Here is a 13839-nt window from a genome sequence, read left to right as displayed (position 1 = left end):
CGATGTGTTGGTCTGTAGTGTTCCTATATTCAAACTCATACCAAACATGGAAGAGTAGCTAAGAAGAGCTAAGTATCTCAAATCTTGAATAGGAGACAGGAGAAAAGCTAGATTTTATAAAGGCATGAAGTGAAATTATTCCTGTGACAGAAAGATAAAAAGCGTTAGCTCAAGCAAGACTTATCTTTCAATTTAGTGGATTAGCAAACAGCCTGAAAGGGTGATCTTTTTTTTTTTTTGGTCTGGTTCATTTTTCCTGTAAACCACTGTTTACTTTCCACACAGCCTTCTCTGCTTGCTTTTTGAAAGTATGTGTATTTTCTGAATTCAAGACTTTTCTTTGTAATCTGTTACCTATTTTAGCTCTCTCTTTTTTCCCCTAACTGTTTTGAAGTAGATGTGCAGAATATGTTTTCATTTAAAAGTAACATATTTTGTTAAAGATGGTTACATCAGTACCTTTTAAAGTACTGCTCTCATTAATATGAACCATTGAATACTTCCCATTTGTCTGAAGGATGGAAGGCTTAGTCACCTTGAAAAGATGCTGCCTTTTTTCTTCGTAAGCCTTCGAATACTTTAAGAAAAAAGGCAGTAAAATATCAGTTAAATGTATTTATGGCTTTAAAAATATTGTAACAGTGTCTGAATCAAACTTTGGTAAAATCTCTTTGGGTTATATCGGAGAAGCTTTTATTGAAGACTTTGAACAAAATTGTGTTTTTGACAGTTTTAAATTATAGGCTAACTAGCCTGGGAAAAAAGGATAGTGTCTCTCTGTTCTTTCATAGGAAATGTTGAATCAGACCCCTACTGGGAAAAGAAATTTAATGCATATCTCACTATCTTACTGTCCATGAATATAATAGAAATGAATTCAAAATGCAGTTTTATTTTTGCAAATGGGATGAGTCGATAGATGTACCTCATATTTTTGAACACCTAGGGTTCAACAAATTTACAGGTGGTGCTCTTGCATTTTAACAAAATTTATTCTTCAGTAGAAGGGGGCAGAGAACACTAGATTCTTATTCAAGCATTCTATCGAGCTCTGCATTCATGGCTGTGTCTAAAGGGCATGTCAGCCTTTGATTCTCTCTGAGAGGTAATTATCCTTTTCCTGTCACGGAACAACAAATGATAGCTAACTACAGAGGCACATTTGCAGTAGTCACATTCATCAACTGCAGAAAAAAAAAAATTCAATTTAATTGTGCAACACAGCTGCACATGGGCTTTTGAGCATTTCTGTTGTTCTCCCTGTCTCGCTATTCCTCCCTCCAGATCTATTTTTTAAACTTTTTTTTCTGTTTTTTTCCCCTTTTTTTGTCTCTTCTTCCATTTTTACTCTCTGTACTTTCTTGTTAAAGTAATTTTCCTTTGTGGCTCTCATTCTTTTTTCCCCATTGAAGGCTATGAATGTAGAAAATTATCACAATTACTCATATAATTGAGCCTCTTTGTAGCAAGTGCAACTCCAGTAGCCTTTCTCCATCATGAAAATGGTTTCATTATAGGGTTTTTCATATTCTCTGACACCATCTACACAGAGGAACAGGCGTGCAGATGAGACGTACTAGGAACAGGCTAGATCAGTAAGGTCACAGTAGGAATAATTAGCTCTGCTATGGAAAGAGCATCTAGGCCTTTTACTGCTACATAAATGTACTGTCCGTGGCTTTTAGTCACAAAAAAACTTACTAACAAATGGAGCTCCCGCCTACTACTTTGAAAAAAAGATTTGTATCAACACTACAATTTTCCATCATTAAGACTAATAACACAGAGCCTAGTATACATCAAGGGGAATAAAAAGAAAAATCTCACATTCAAGTGGCGGCTGGGTGCTGACCTTTGTTCCCTTTTTTTGTGTACGACTTAACTCTTTACAAAAAAGAGCCACACGCCACACCAACATGCAGGTGAACTCCAGCTAGTACTAGCAAAGCATAGCATTCAGTCGGAAAATCTGATAAATCTCCATGCAGGATAATGCATTTCATTACATATTCACTACATTAATTCTAGCTACATAAAAAAAAGAAGAGTAAAATTGAAAGTGACATTGAATTTTAGCTATCTGGATGCAAAGGTCAGTTTTCAGTAGAGAATGAATTTGCATGTACAAGCTCCTTTGAAAACCAGATCAGTCCCGACAACTGCCTTACAAAACTATGTGAAAAATAACATAGACAATGAACTTTTTCCGTTACTCTAATGCATTTCATTATTTAGATGGTTTGTGTGGCCCTGAGTCTAACAAATATTTGTTCTGATGTGTTAAGGCAATGTTTCTGGACATCTGTTATTTCGCCTTTTCTTATTCAGGCAAACTCTCAAGGGAGTAAATAAACAGTCTCCACCTTTAAGCCAGAAGTACTCGGAATCATTATAGACCAAAGGTTTACAAACATCTTTCAACTCAGCCTCGTTTAAGATATTCACCATCGTTTGCATAGCCTCTCTTTACTGATACACCATTGAAAGAACATTCAAGCATCTTTCAGTAGTATCATGTCAAAAACCTGGTGATCTTTATAGGGAATCTTGAAATTCTCTGAAACCTAAAGAATAAGATGATATCTCCAAAGAAGTGTTGGCTAAAAGAGTTTTCTCTGTGCCCTTCTTTTTTATGAGGGATGTCTAGTGATCTTTAGGTTACAGTGTTATTATGCTCACTGTACCTCCATTTGCATTAAAATATTTCTAAATCTGTATTTTTGTAATTATCCTTAGATGATATAAGCTGTACATATGAGGATACTGTGAATGTGTAGATTCATGCATCACAAATATGTGACAGTTCAATCAAAAATAATTTAAACTTATCCTTGTAAATGTCATGATGAAAGTATCAATGAATGGTTTTTAATGTTTAATTCATAAGTATATGTTTTGATATTAATTTAGAAGACTATAAAGCAAATTTTTTAAAATAATCTCTTTCTATTAGATTATGCACATTTAAACAATAAGTGGCTCAGGCAAAATAAGTCATTTTAATGTCATCTGTGATGGATTTTTTCTTGACAGCTACTGTAAATTACAATTACACTGCTTCTCTCTGCACATGAAAGTAAGCATTGCAATAAATTATCTTTTATTTCAATCCATCATGTCTGCTTTTCAGAAACAGAAAACCTCAAATAAAAGTTCAGCACTATTGTAAGAAAAATACAGTAATTTGTGATCCAGTTTGAAACAAAAAAAAATGTACTCCTCTTTTGGAAAACAGTTGTTGGCTTTCAAAAATATTACTAATTGTACTTAAACATTCCTTTTCAAGTAGAGGGAATCCTTGAATTTGTGCATTCCTGCATCCAAAGACTACTGCTTAAAATAAAAATCTGAAAAAAATAAAGTAAAACTCCATGACTTAGAAAATCAGGTGCCATTTGAGATCCTTTAATTAGACATGTGACCATTTGGAAATCAGTTCTGTTGATAGAATTCATGTAGAAATAGTAATAAAACTATTTCCATGTGGATTTTTATTCCTTTAGAAGAGTATGTACTTAAAAATAGTACTCCTCTGCCTTCTTGGGGAATGTATTCTTAGTCATAAAATATAGTTTAAATGTATCAAGAATTTTAATTTATCTAGACAAAACTTTTATTGAGGAAAACTATCTCATGAAAGGGGGTTCAATTAAGAGAACAGTCACAGGATGAAATTCCTTAAGAGAAATTTCTCTTTTAACTCTAAACCACACCTGAAACATGAACTGCAACACAGCATAATTTTCAAGTAAGTTCATAAACTACTTTTATACATCTCTCTCCTCCTCCCCAAATAGTCCATATGAAGGGCTTCAAATCCCAAATATGCTCAGACTTAAATAAGTGAGCTGCTGTCTTAGACAGTTTTTAGTTAGAAAAAATCAGAACAGAAGAGCTAATACTTGGAGAGTTCTTTTTAGCAGATTTCAACAAAAAGAAGGCAGATTTCATCTGTGTAATATCCAAGGCGAGAAGACCTTCATGCTCAGAAATAGGTCACAACCCGTGATGGCTGGTGTTAAGGACCAACCGTATGCTTTGTGGGCACCCCTGCCTGCCCAACACTTCCACTTTCCCCAACACACTAGTCAAGAGAAGCCTGCATGCTCCACTTTCCTGTGCCACAACTAGGGTTTCTAGTACTTGATTTCACTTTAGAGCAGACATTTGCTCCTACAGATAGCTTGGATTGTCTCCATGAAGTTAGATTTAAATCTTAGAATCATGTAAATTAATCTTGGGCTTCCCTTATATTCCAAAATAGAAGAACAGTACACAGTAGAATAGTAGAAGGGGCATGCTTTTCATCAGTAATTAGAAACATTAATGAGATTTTATTCCCTTCAGTCCCAGGAAGTATGTGTTAAAACAGCTAACTACCAATCCAAAAGGAAAATACCCTAAAAAGCAGACAGGAGTTTTTATTTAGTTCCTGAGAATCAAGCACTGAGACAGGTACTCAACCAAGGAACTGAGGGAAATTTGTCCTGATCTTTTCCTCTTTTCACACGGCCGTGAAATCCTCTGACCTTTCCATCCATGATACATACATTCTATGATCCTCCTATAACCAAAAGTTTCAGCAGGATCCAGGCAGTAAATTGTAGAATGCACTCAGGTATCTTTAGCTACCTAGTAATTGCACAGCTTCTTTTATGAAGAGGAATGAGAGATATGAGGGGGGAGGGACCCCAAGTGTTTTTTCATAGTGGGCTTTCTTCCTAGCCTCTCATCAGAAATTAAAATGAAGATTGCCACTGTAACACACATTTACAATGTACCTGTGATGCTTGCCAATCAGTTAGAGCCTTAAAAATAGGTTTGTGTTTTTTTTTTTTTTTTTTTTGTTTTTTTTTGTTTTTTTTTTTTAAGAAAAGAAAATAGAAGAACAGTTTATAATGAATCCTCTTAGAATTATTAAGGTTTGTTGGGACATAGATAACATAATGGGTAGATGGGTAAATAAGACCTATTCTTACTTAAAAAAAAAAAAAAAATCTAGATCAGCATATCTTACTGAATAATCTCTCTTCCAGCCTCTATCTACTCTCCATCCTCAGTTTTTATTCAGGAATTGTGTGGTACAAGTAGAAGCAACTTGGAAAAGTTGTTATACCTCCTGTCCAGAGTGAAGAGACACACAGAAATAAGTATAACCGTAAAGAACAAATTAAGAGATAAAAGCATTCACTTACCATTCCTCTCCTCAACACATGTATAGCTCACCTTTTTCTGTTACATGGAAATTAAATCTGAATGAGAGACTGCCCATCTGATATTTATGGTGACATCCTGGCCTAAGTGAAGACATTTTACAGATCTGGAGATGAAGGTTAAAAATATCTAGAGAAAAGTATTTTGACAGGAATGCTCATAAAGATGCTGGCTAAATGCCTTTGAGTTCGTGGTAAACCAAACCAAAGGGCTGCTGAAAACTAGCTTGAGATCCAAGAACTTTGGTTTGGTTAAGAATTTAAATAGTAGTCCTATTAATCCCAATCCATTATTATGGTTAGAGTTAAGGCACTTTGCTCTTCATCTGCATGAAAATATAAATTGTTCATGGTATGTACGTTCTTGTCTTTCTGGTGCTCCCAGAAATGAACATGTCCACCTAATTTCAAAAACAACTTCTTAATCTTGTAGGTGAAGATTTTAGGGTTGGATTCTAAGATTTCACTTATATGGAATAAATGGAATCCAAAAGATTTGCATGTAGAAGCAACTAATGTAGCATTAAGAATTAGGAATCACAATACTAGCTTCTCTTAAGCATCACAGCAATTAAAAAGCATATTTTATGAGTTCTGTTAATGGCATAGCTCTTGAGTAGAAATCTCAAATAATCACAAAGTTTTGGAGCGCTTCAAGAATATTACAAAGCAGATGTGACCTTTTGTATAAATGTGTCTGTAAAATGTTTGATGTTCTGAAATAGACCAGAATAAGCAATTATAGAAGTCACATTTCAGATTGTAATTTTTTTGTTTTGTTCCCAACTCAGTAATAATTTGTACAGTCTTTTAGTGAAACTCCATACAAATCAGGCAGGTTTGTATGAACTGCATTACCTGCACATATACTTGGTTATATTGCACCGTATATGTGCATGCACACTCATTGTCTAAAAGTGACCTGGTTTGAATGCTGTACAAAAGTAATTGAAGCAAACTATTGTGTTAGCTACATATCTTTTTTCTTCATGTATCCAAAGGGAGTTGTTGCAAGCTGTGACAAAATGTAAAAGTTTTCCAGAATAATGAAAACAAATTGTTACCATATGACTCTAAATAGAACTGATTTTTTTTTTTCTTTTTCAGAGAATACTTTGAAGGGACTTTGTCTTATCTATATATGCACTTAAAATGATCCAATTTAATTCAGTATTTTGTTTGGTCACTTTTAAAGCCAGATAACTCATCAGAATGGTTTGCAAGTCTGTCCACATTTTGTGGGACATGGGATAGGATCTTACTTTCATGGACATCCAGAAATTTGGCATCATGGTAAGAAAGTTAGTTTGGGAGCTGCTTATTGAAAGGAATCAAGAGAACGCAGTTTTACTCCTGAATCTCTTGCTGTAACTTGGAATTCACATTGTCATCCTTCCCTATGAGGGTGTGGGGGGCGAGGGGGTGGTCCTATTTAATCCTAACCAGCATGTTACTATGTTACTGAATTAGAGCCCAGCCATTTCAATCCCAAAATAAGGTTTGTTTTGCTTTTTGTCTTCTCCTGAAGGGTGATGGCTGGAAGGCACAAGGGATATTTGTCTAGAAAAAGTTACTGAAAACAAACACCACTGCATCAATGTCCCAGCAGCATGCACATATGACTGTTTTCTGTTTTTCTTTTTCTACCCCCTTCTGTAACTGCTGACTGTTGTGGTTAAACTTCATTACATCCTACACAGCGTTGACAGCTGATGTATTTAGCAGCCTGTACTCTTTAGTGATTTGTAGATTATACCCAGAGTCTCCCGTTTTTCACTGCCTGGATGTTCTCCCTACAGTGAGAAGGCAAGGGTGGGCCAGAAGGGGTGGGGGATTTGGGTTAGACTATGAAGCAGTTCTGTGGAGTGTCCCCAAGAGGCATGCATACCTGGACAAGGACCAAAGGAAAGTTGATCCTGGGGCTTTGACTTGTGTGCTTGGGGGTGGGAACAGCCCCATAGAGGAACTACTAGCTGGAATCCACCCCCTGAAAGATCCCTAGACACTCAGCAGGTCAGAACCTCCTTTTAGGCCAAAGAACTTCACCTGAGGCAGCTGTAAGAGGCCCAGGCTGGAGTGCAGAAAGGGCTTCTTAGGTGAGTGCCCACCCAGTGCCAAGCCCTGGAAATATTTCAGGTCACCCCTGTTCTTCCCTCCTACCAACCTGCCTTCCCTTTGTCTCAGTTCCCAAGATGTCTTCCCCTTTCTGTTGGGAGGTGGAAGCCAGCAAACCTCAGAGCAAGGGGACAGTGGAGAGGGGAGACTCAAGCACCTGGGCTGCTCAGCCTTGGTGCACCCTTCCTAGGGGCCCTGACCCCAAGCTCAGAAAATGCAGAGGCTGAGTGCCCAGGAGCCCTGTGCTTAACCCCTGGGTAGCCACCACAAGATTCTAGCAACCTCTTCCTAAAAGAAAAATAAAATGACCACTTTTTTTGTGCAGCCTAACCCTTCTAATCCCATTTCTCTCTGTTCTTTCCATATCCCATCCCCATGCCCCACACTCATTATTTTTGTCTTACAGCGAATGACAGTGATCTACTCATGGAGGAGGGCATGGCGTTCACCATAGGTTAGTGCTAAGTTCCTCTTCAGAGAGCAGGGGCTCCCTGGCGTGGCGCAGCGCTGGCCTAGGCCAGGCAGTCCGGTGAAGGACTAATAAAGCCAATCAGCGTAATGAAATAATTCAGATGCATAGTAAATCTGATTAAATAATATCCTGGAGCCCCATCTTCCTAAATCAGATACTTACCGACACATTTAAGAGAAGGCAGCCGTCCAACCTTTAATTCTGTTACCAACATAATGTGGTGTTTGGTTTTTTGTGTTGCTTTTTTGTGGGGGGGGTTTTCTTCTTTCATTAACACCCAGTAACTAGAGGCCATTACGTCCCTCACACCCTGTCAGCAAGTGGCATATACTCTCTGTCGACCCATTCCTGGCTGATCATGTGATTGGTATCACCACCAAATTCCAATCACCTAAAGCCCCAAAGGCATCATATTTCTGACTGTGGGGCTTAATGGAGAAGCAATTAGAGTGAAATAAGAAAATTGTTATTTGCTGATTAATGAACATTTTGAGCATGTTTTAAAAATTCAAATATTTTAAAAAACCGACTGATATTTATAAGAGGGACTGGTGTTTGGGTGGTTATTATCCACAGGGTCCTAATTAAGTCTTGATTAAAATGCCCTTTTTTCTCTAAAAAAATTACGAACTAGGCAACTTCATACATTTTTGAATGCCATGGCGTTTCCTCTTCCTACTGTTTAGTTTGTAGCATACTATGTAAGCAACATCAATTATCAGCGCTTGCCAGATGACAACATGAACTCGTGGGGGGAAGCACTGGGAGGGAGGAGGGGAGAACCTTCTTATTCTTTTTTTTTTTTTTTTAATAATCAGTCGAAACAATGTTTGACAAGAATCTGATTAGATCACTGCAGTAAATATTTTCCTTCTTACAGAGCCAATTGTAACCGAGGGATCCCCTGAATTTAAAGTGCTGGAGGACTCATGGACTGTGGTCTCCTTGGACAATCAAAGGTGTTTGCTTTCTTCCCGGTAGCTTTTAAATTGTATTGGAAGGGCAGGTTCGTCCGACGACGCGGGCGAGCTGCTGATCCCTGCCCCGCTGGCGCTTGAGCTCGCTGATCTCTGTCTTGTGTGTTTCAGGTCTGCCCAATTCGAGCACACAGTTCTCATCACGTCGAGGGGCGCGCAGATCCTGACCAAACTGCCCCACGAGGCCTGAGGAGCAATCCGAAGGTCTCAAGAGACCTGGAGCCCCTTTTCTTAAATTGCTGAAATCCAGCTGGAGAACTTTTAGAAGAAACTGGCTAAAGGCAGGTCCCAGAGTAACCTACCTAGCACCTAGCAGCGCCGACTAGGGAAAATGCGGTAGGGCTTGGGAGCCGTTCGAACACAAATCTGAAGCCCCGAAGTTGCCGTGCGCATTCGGAGAGACGGATTCTGGCGCCAGTCTGTTTCCCAACGCGGGAAACGCATCTGGAAAGGAATGGGGACGCCCTCATTTGGAAGACTAGGAAGTCTTAGAAATGAATACTTTTCTCTTTCCTTAGTCTTGACTCTGCCCGAATAGAAAGCTTTCACCCCTTAAAACCACTGTGTCTTGCGGTTAATTTTTGAGTCTCTGAACTTTTCACTCGCGCGCGCGCGCAGGAAGAAAAACCCGAGCCTAGCTGTTACGAAGTTGTTTTTTTTTTTGGTCTCTTTTTCCGCCCCCCTTGTGGGTTCCACATTGGCCGGCCCCCAGGGCGCTGGCCGGGCCAGCTGCCCCTCGGCCCTTCCGGTTCTTTCCCCTTCATAGCTGCTTTGCGATGAAAAGATTAGCCGGCGAATGGAGGAGTTAGGTACAAACATTTCCTTGCCTCTAGACCCTGGGCCTGGGGTTATCAGTCCTAAAACTTGCCTTTTCTGGTCCCCTGTGGTTCCTTCTCCCCGCCATCAACCTGCTCCGCGGGGCCATCTCAAAGGTTACTTTTGAGAGACCCTCTCACCAACATACAGAGGCAAGCTAAGAATTTTTCTGCTCTGGGAGTTGGACCGTCAGTCCCACCTGCCCAGATGGGAGCAGTGTCAGGAGGGTATCCTCCCTAAATTGATCTCTCCCAACACTGGGTTTCTTCAGACAGGCACTAATGCCCTGGAGACACAGCACATCCCTGCCAGAGGAGACACGGGTATTTTTGAGGGCAAGGGCCTAGTTAGTCAGGATTGGAGCTGTCGAGTTTAATTCAGCCTGCCAGCAGCTCCTCCTGCTTTAGAAGCGGGAAATCCAAGGGTCCACACTCGGCATTTCCCAAGGCTCATCCCCGCCCTGGGTACTCTGTCTTCCCTCCGTCGAGCTTCCTGGGGACCTCTTCATACCTGGGCTCAGAGGTGGAAAGGGTTGGATTTCTAGCAAGCCACACACAAAGTAGTATCCCGCTGGCCATGATTTTGGGGTGTCCCACCACCAGTCAGTGGTTGTGCCAACTCTTGTTTCTACTGAAACGGGTTATACAAAGCTGCCATCCACTAAATATAGATTGGGCTCAGCTCCAGAGCACCAAGGAAATGTGGGCACCTGTCACTGCCATGACAGGTGGCCTCTGTGATAGGACTTGCGAGCCAGTCCATCTTTGTGACACTCAGAGTGTGGAGAAAGTTATAGGAAACTGAGGCCAATGAGTGAGCCTGGAAAAGTGACAAGTTTGAGCTTTTCTCTGAATTTGGGATTCTCTTGGGCTTTCTTCCTCTGCGTCCAGGGAGGCAGAACTTGGACAGAGGTAATTCTAATTCTAGCAGATCTGAGAGCTGGAAAAGATGAGGGAGGGGTTGAAGACTCATAAGATCCACGGAAAAACTTCAGGGGTGCTGGAGATTTGGCCAAGCAAAGGCCTAGAGACTGAGGCTGCTGTCCCCAGAACAACCCGAATTTTCTAGAGAGGAACGAGGCCCAGATCACCTTAGAGTTTTGCCAGAGATTGATTTCACTTCTTTCCTAGATTACAGATCTGTTTACCCCAAGATTCCCCAAGAATAATTTCATTAGGAGTACAGAATTTTACCAGCCACCGGGATAACTCACTGCTTATGCAGTAATTTTTCCGAGGTGGAGGTATTTGTGGGACAGATTTATAATCTGACTTATTAAAGTGAGTAAATTTTAAATATTATACATATATATGCATATATACTAGCACCAGCCAATAGTAGCTCTGTAGGGAACAAACTTGAATTAGATCGAATTCCATTACACACGCTTTGAAGTTAAGAAGCAGATTTTAGAATACCTTGTCCAAGCCCCCACCCTCAACTAGGACAACTGAACTGGCCGCAAACCTCACCCCGGGTTGCAGGGTTTCCAGCCATGTGTGACTACTGCTAACACCACCAGGCGCCCAGTCCGTGGAGTCTCCAATAGGTTCTACTCGGAATCCGGGGTGCTCAGGATAAATGGGAGAGTTTTGTTTCCTCTCTGAGATGGGACAGGCAAAGATCGAAGCAAAGCGGCGTTTCAGAACAGGTGTCGCCTTTGCGGTGGGGGTTGGAAGGGAGGCACCCTGGGCTCTTAGGCGTAAGATCACACACTGAGAAGCTAGTCAAGGCCGGGCGTCTCGGAGCCCGAGGGCCCGGGTTCAGCCACCCTTCCCCGAACCTGCTTCTCTGGGGCTAAGAATTCCGGAGTGTAGACACTCCTTCGCCCAGATATAATCAATTTTTAAAAAATAAGTTAGGCTCTGAAACCGTTCCCCGTGCGGGTCCTTTGTTCCCCGGATCCAACCAGGTCCCCTGCGTTGAGGCACTTGGATCCCTCCTCCAGATGTGAACCAGAGAGCCCTAGAGACCGTCACGACCTGCGGCCGCCTCTCTCCCCTTCCCCCACCCTTCAGTTCTCTGGAAGAAGCCGGCCCGGGGCAGCCCAGCCGTCGGGTTTCCTCGCCCGTTGCCCAGAGTACCTGGAATCGCCAGCCCTGCTTCCCTGCGTCCCAATCCCGACCTCGCGCCAGCCGCGGAGATCACTTACGTGCGCAGGGCCCGCGAGGCACGCGAGAGACAAGGGGCCAGGGCGGCATCCGCTGCTGTTCAGGGTGTACCTCACTCCACACCCCAAAACAGGCACTAGGAAAGAGCAATTAAAATCACAAATGCAACACGGAAATCAAGAGGAGTGTAACGGCTCCGGGAGTTGTCTGGTGGTGGAGTCATTAGCTGGTTGTTGCTACAAAGCCTCGCCGTGTGCTTCGATGATTAAGGGGGGAAAAAGGGGGTGGGGGTGGAGAAAGTAAGAAAGAAAAAGAAAAAATAAAAGAAAAATCTTTTTAAACTCTGGCAAACCCGTTATTGGTTTGGAGGATTGGTTGTTTTGTTTTGCCCGGCTTTTGTTTTTCTTTTTGCTCCAACCACGCTGCCTGAAATATCTCTACCCCCAACATCGCACCCTTAAACCAAAGGAGAGGAATTCCGCGGGCAGCAGCTGCTGCTACAGAAGTTAAAAAAGAGAAGCCCCTTCCGCTAATATCTGTAACGACAGCACCGATGTAATTTGTTTTGAATGTTCATTTTTATTGGTGTTCCCTCTGCCAAAATGTGCTTGATTACAGAGGTTTGTCCTGTGATCATTGCGCACTCTAGACAGGGGAAGGTGCATCGACGAAGGTTCAGCTCAGGCCAGATCAAATCCCGGGCTGTTTAACGCTGAAAGGCTGCATGTTGCTATTAGTGTTAAATATATGGCTAATTATGCGTATGAAAATTAAACATCAGTGTTATGCTAATGGGGCGCCTTCAGCTGCGGATCCGAGCACTTGAGACTACCATTTAATCAAATGAATCAGTAACTAATACATCTGCACGTGTGAACTTTCACAAGATCATTTCCCCGTTCCCGTCACACCGCTAAATTATGAAAGAAATAATTATCAACACTTTCTAATTACCTAACAAAGTAATTTGGGATTCACCGTGGGGCTGGAGGGATAGGAAACCAACAGCCCCTTCGCAGCCAGCGTGGTGCGCGCCACGCCTCACGGGGGGTGGTGGCTGTGTGGTGGTGGCTGCGGGGGGTGGGGGGGAGCTTTTGTGGGCTTTTCTGTACCTAGCGCTCCAGAAGATAGAAGGAGCCTTGGCAGCTTTTGCCCCCACTAGCCCTGCCCTGGGCTCGGTGGCGCCCGCTTTGACCCTGGAGATGAGAATCCTGGGCGACCATGAGACGTGTCCACAGAGAGACGCGCGAGCCTACGACTGGCTTGGTTTTGCCGCGGGGTTTGGTGTCCCTCAGGACTCCTGCACCTCGGGTACTATCGCCAGACCCCAGGAGGCCGGAAAATGACCACCTGGCACCCGCTGCTCAAGCCGAACGGAGCCCGCCAGCTCCTAGGCTTCACTCTGTGCCGCGCCCTTGGGGGGAGTGAGCCGGGGCGCTCCGCGCAGAGGGAATGGAGAGGGGAGGGGGAGGCGGAGGAAGGTGGGGAGGGAAAGAGGGGGTGGGTGTTGGGGGGAGGGGGGCGGTGCGGTAGCCTTTCCTGGGAGGAGAAGCGCGGGTTCCTGGCTCTCTGCTCGCACTGTTTTAATCACACCGGTGCAGCCTCGAGCTGGAGTGGCCAGCTTGGCCTGGAGCAATGCGAGCGGGCCCCAGAGAGCGGCGGCGGCGCGGCGGCCGAGTGAGTGAGTTCGCCGGGAGGGCTCCAAACCCGCCCCCAGGGATGTGGCAGAGGGGACCCAGGCCAGGCAGGCGCGGCCAGGAGAGCGCTGCGTTAGGCACAAGACTCTCCGGAGGATAGCACTCTGTTGCCCTCCTCCAGCGCCCGGATTGCGCGACTCAGCGTACGGGAAGCCGTGGCCGGGCTCCAGAGCCGCCCTAGTGCTGCACCGGACGAGTAGCGATGGTTAGAAGAAGAGGTGCCCTAGGCCCCGGTGTTGGGGGCGGGCGGAGGGTGGGGACTGTAGGAGGTGGTGGGCGGCGGTGCCAACCCGCTAGTTGGTTTCTGGGAAGCAAGCGCGCCGGAGAGACGCGAGGCTGAAGAGCCACGGGCCGCTGAGGGCCCGGCGCGGGCGCCGCAGCCCATTGTGCGCCTCACGCTGCGCGTTGTGTTGCAGAGGAGCCCCGGCCTGGAAGTGT

General features: G+C 43.5%; 1 protein-coding gene across 1 annotated transcript in view; it reads left to right on the top strand.

Moving 5' to 3' along the window:
• The window catches only part of METAP1D (methionyl aminopeptidase type 1D, mitochondrial), a 74967-nt gene extending 65632 nt beyond the window's left edge, over window positions 1-9335 (top strand). Inside the window, 4 exon segments of the mRNA XM_081577790.1 lie at window positions 6409-6506; window positions 7735-7782; window positions 8681-8759; window positions 8889-9335. Of these exon segments, the coding sequence (XP_081433916.1) occupies window positions 6409-6506; window positions 7735-7782; window positions 8681-8759; window positions 8889-8967 (304 nt within the window). The 3' untranslated portion in view covers window positions 8968-9335.
• The last annotated feature ends 4504 nt before the right edge of the window (window positions 9336-13839 follow it).

This window comes from Giraffa tippelskirchi, chromosome 3 (genome assembly GCF_054371585.1).
Source record: "Giraffa tippelskirchi isolate mGirTip1 chromosome 3, T2T-mGirTip1v1.2.pri, whole genome shotgun sequence".
Taxonomy (NCBI): domain Eukaryota; kingdom Metazoa; phylum Chordata; class Mammalia; order Artiodactyla; family Giraffidae; genus Giraffa; species Giraffa tippelskirchi.
Note: the sequence above shows the minus strand (reverse complement) of the source record. Positions and strands in the feature narration are given on the sequence as shown.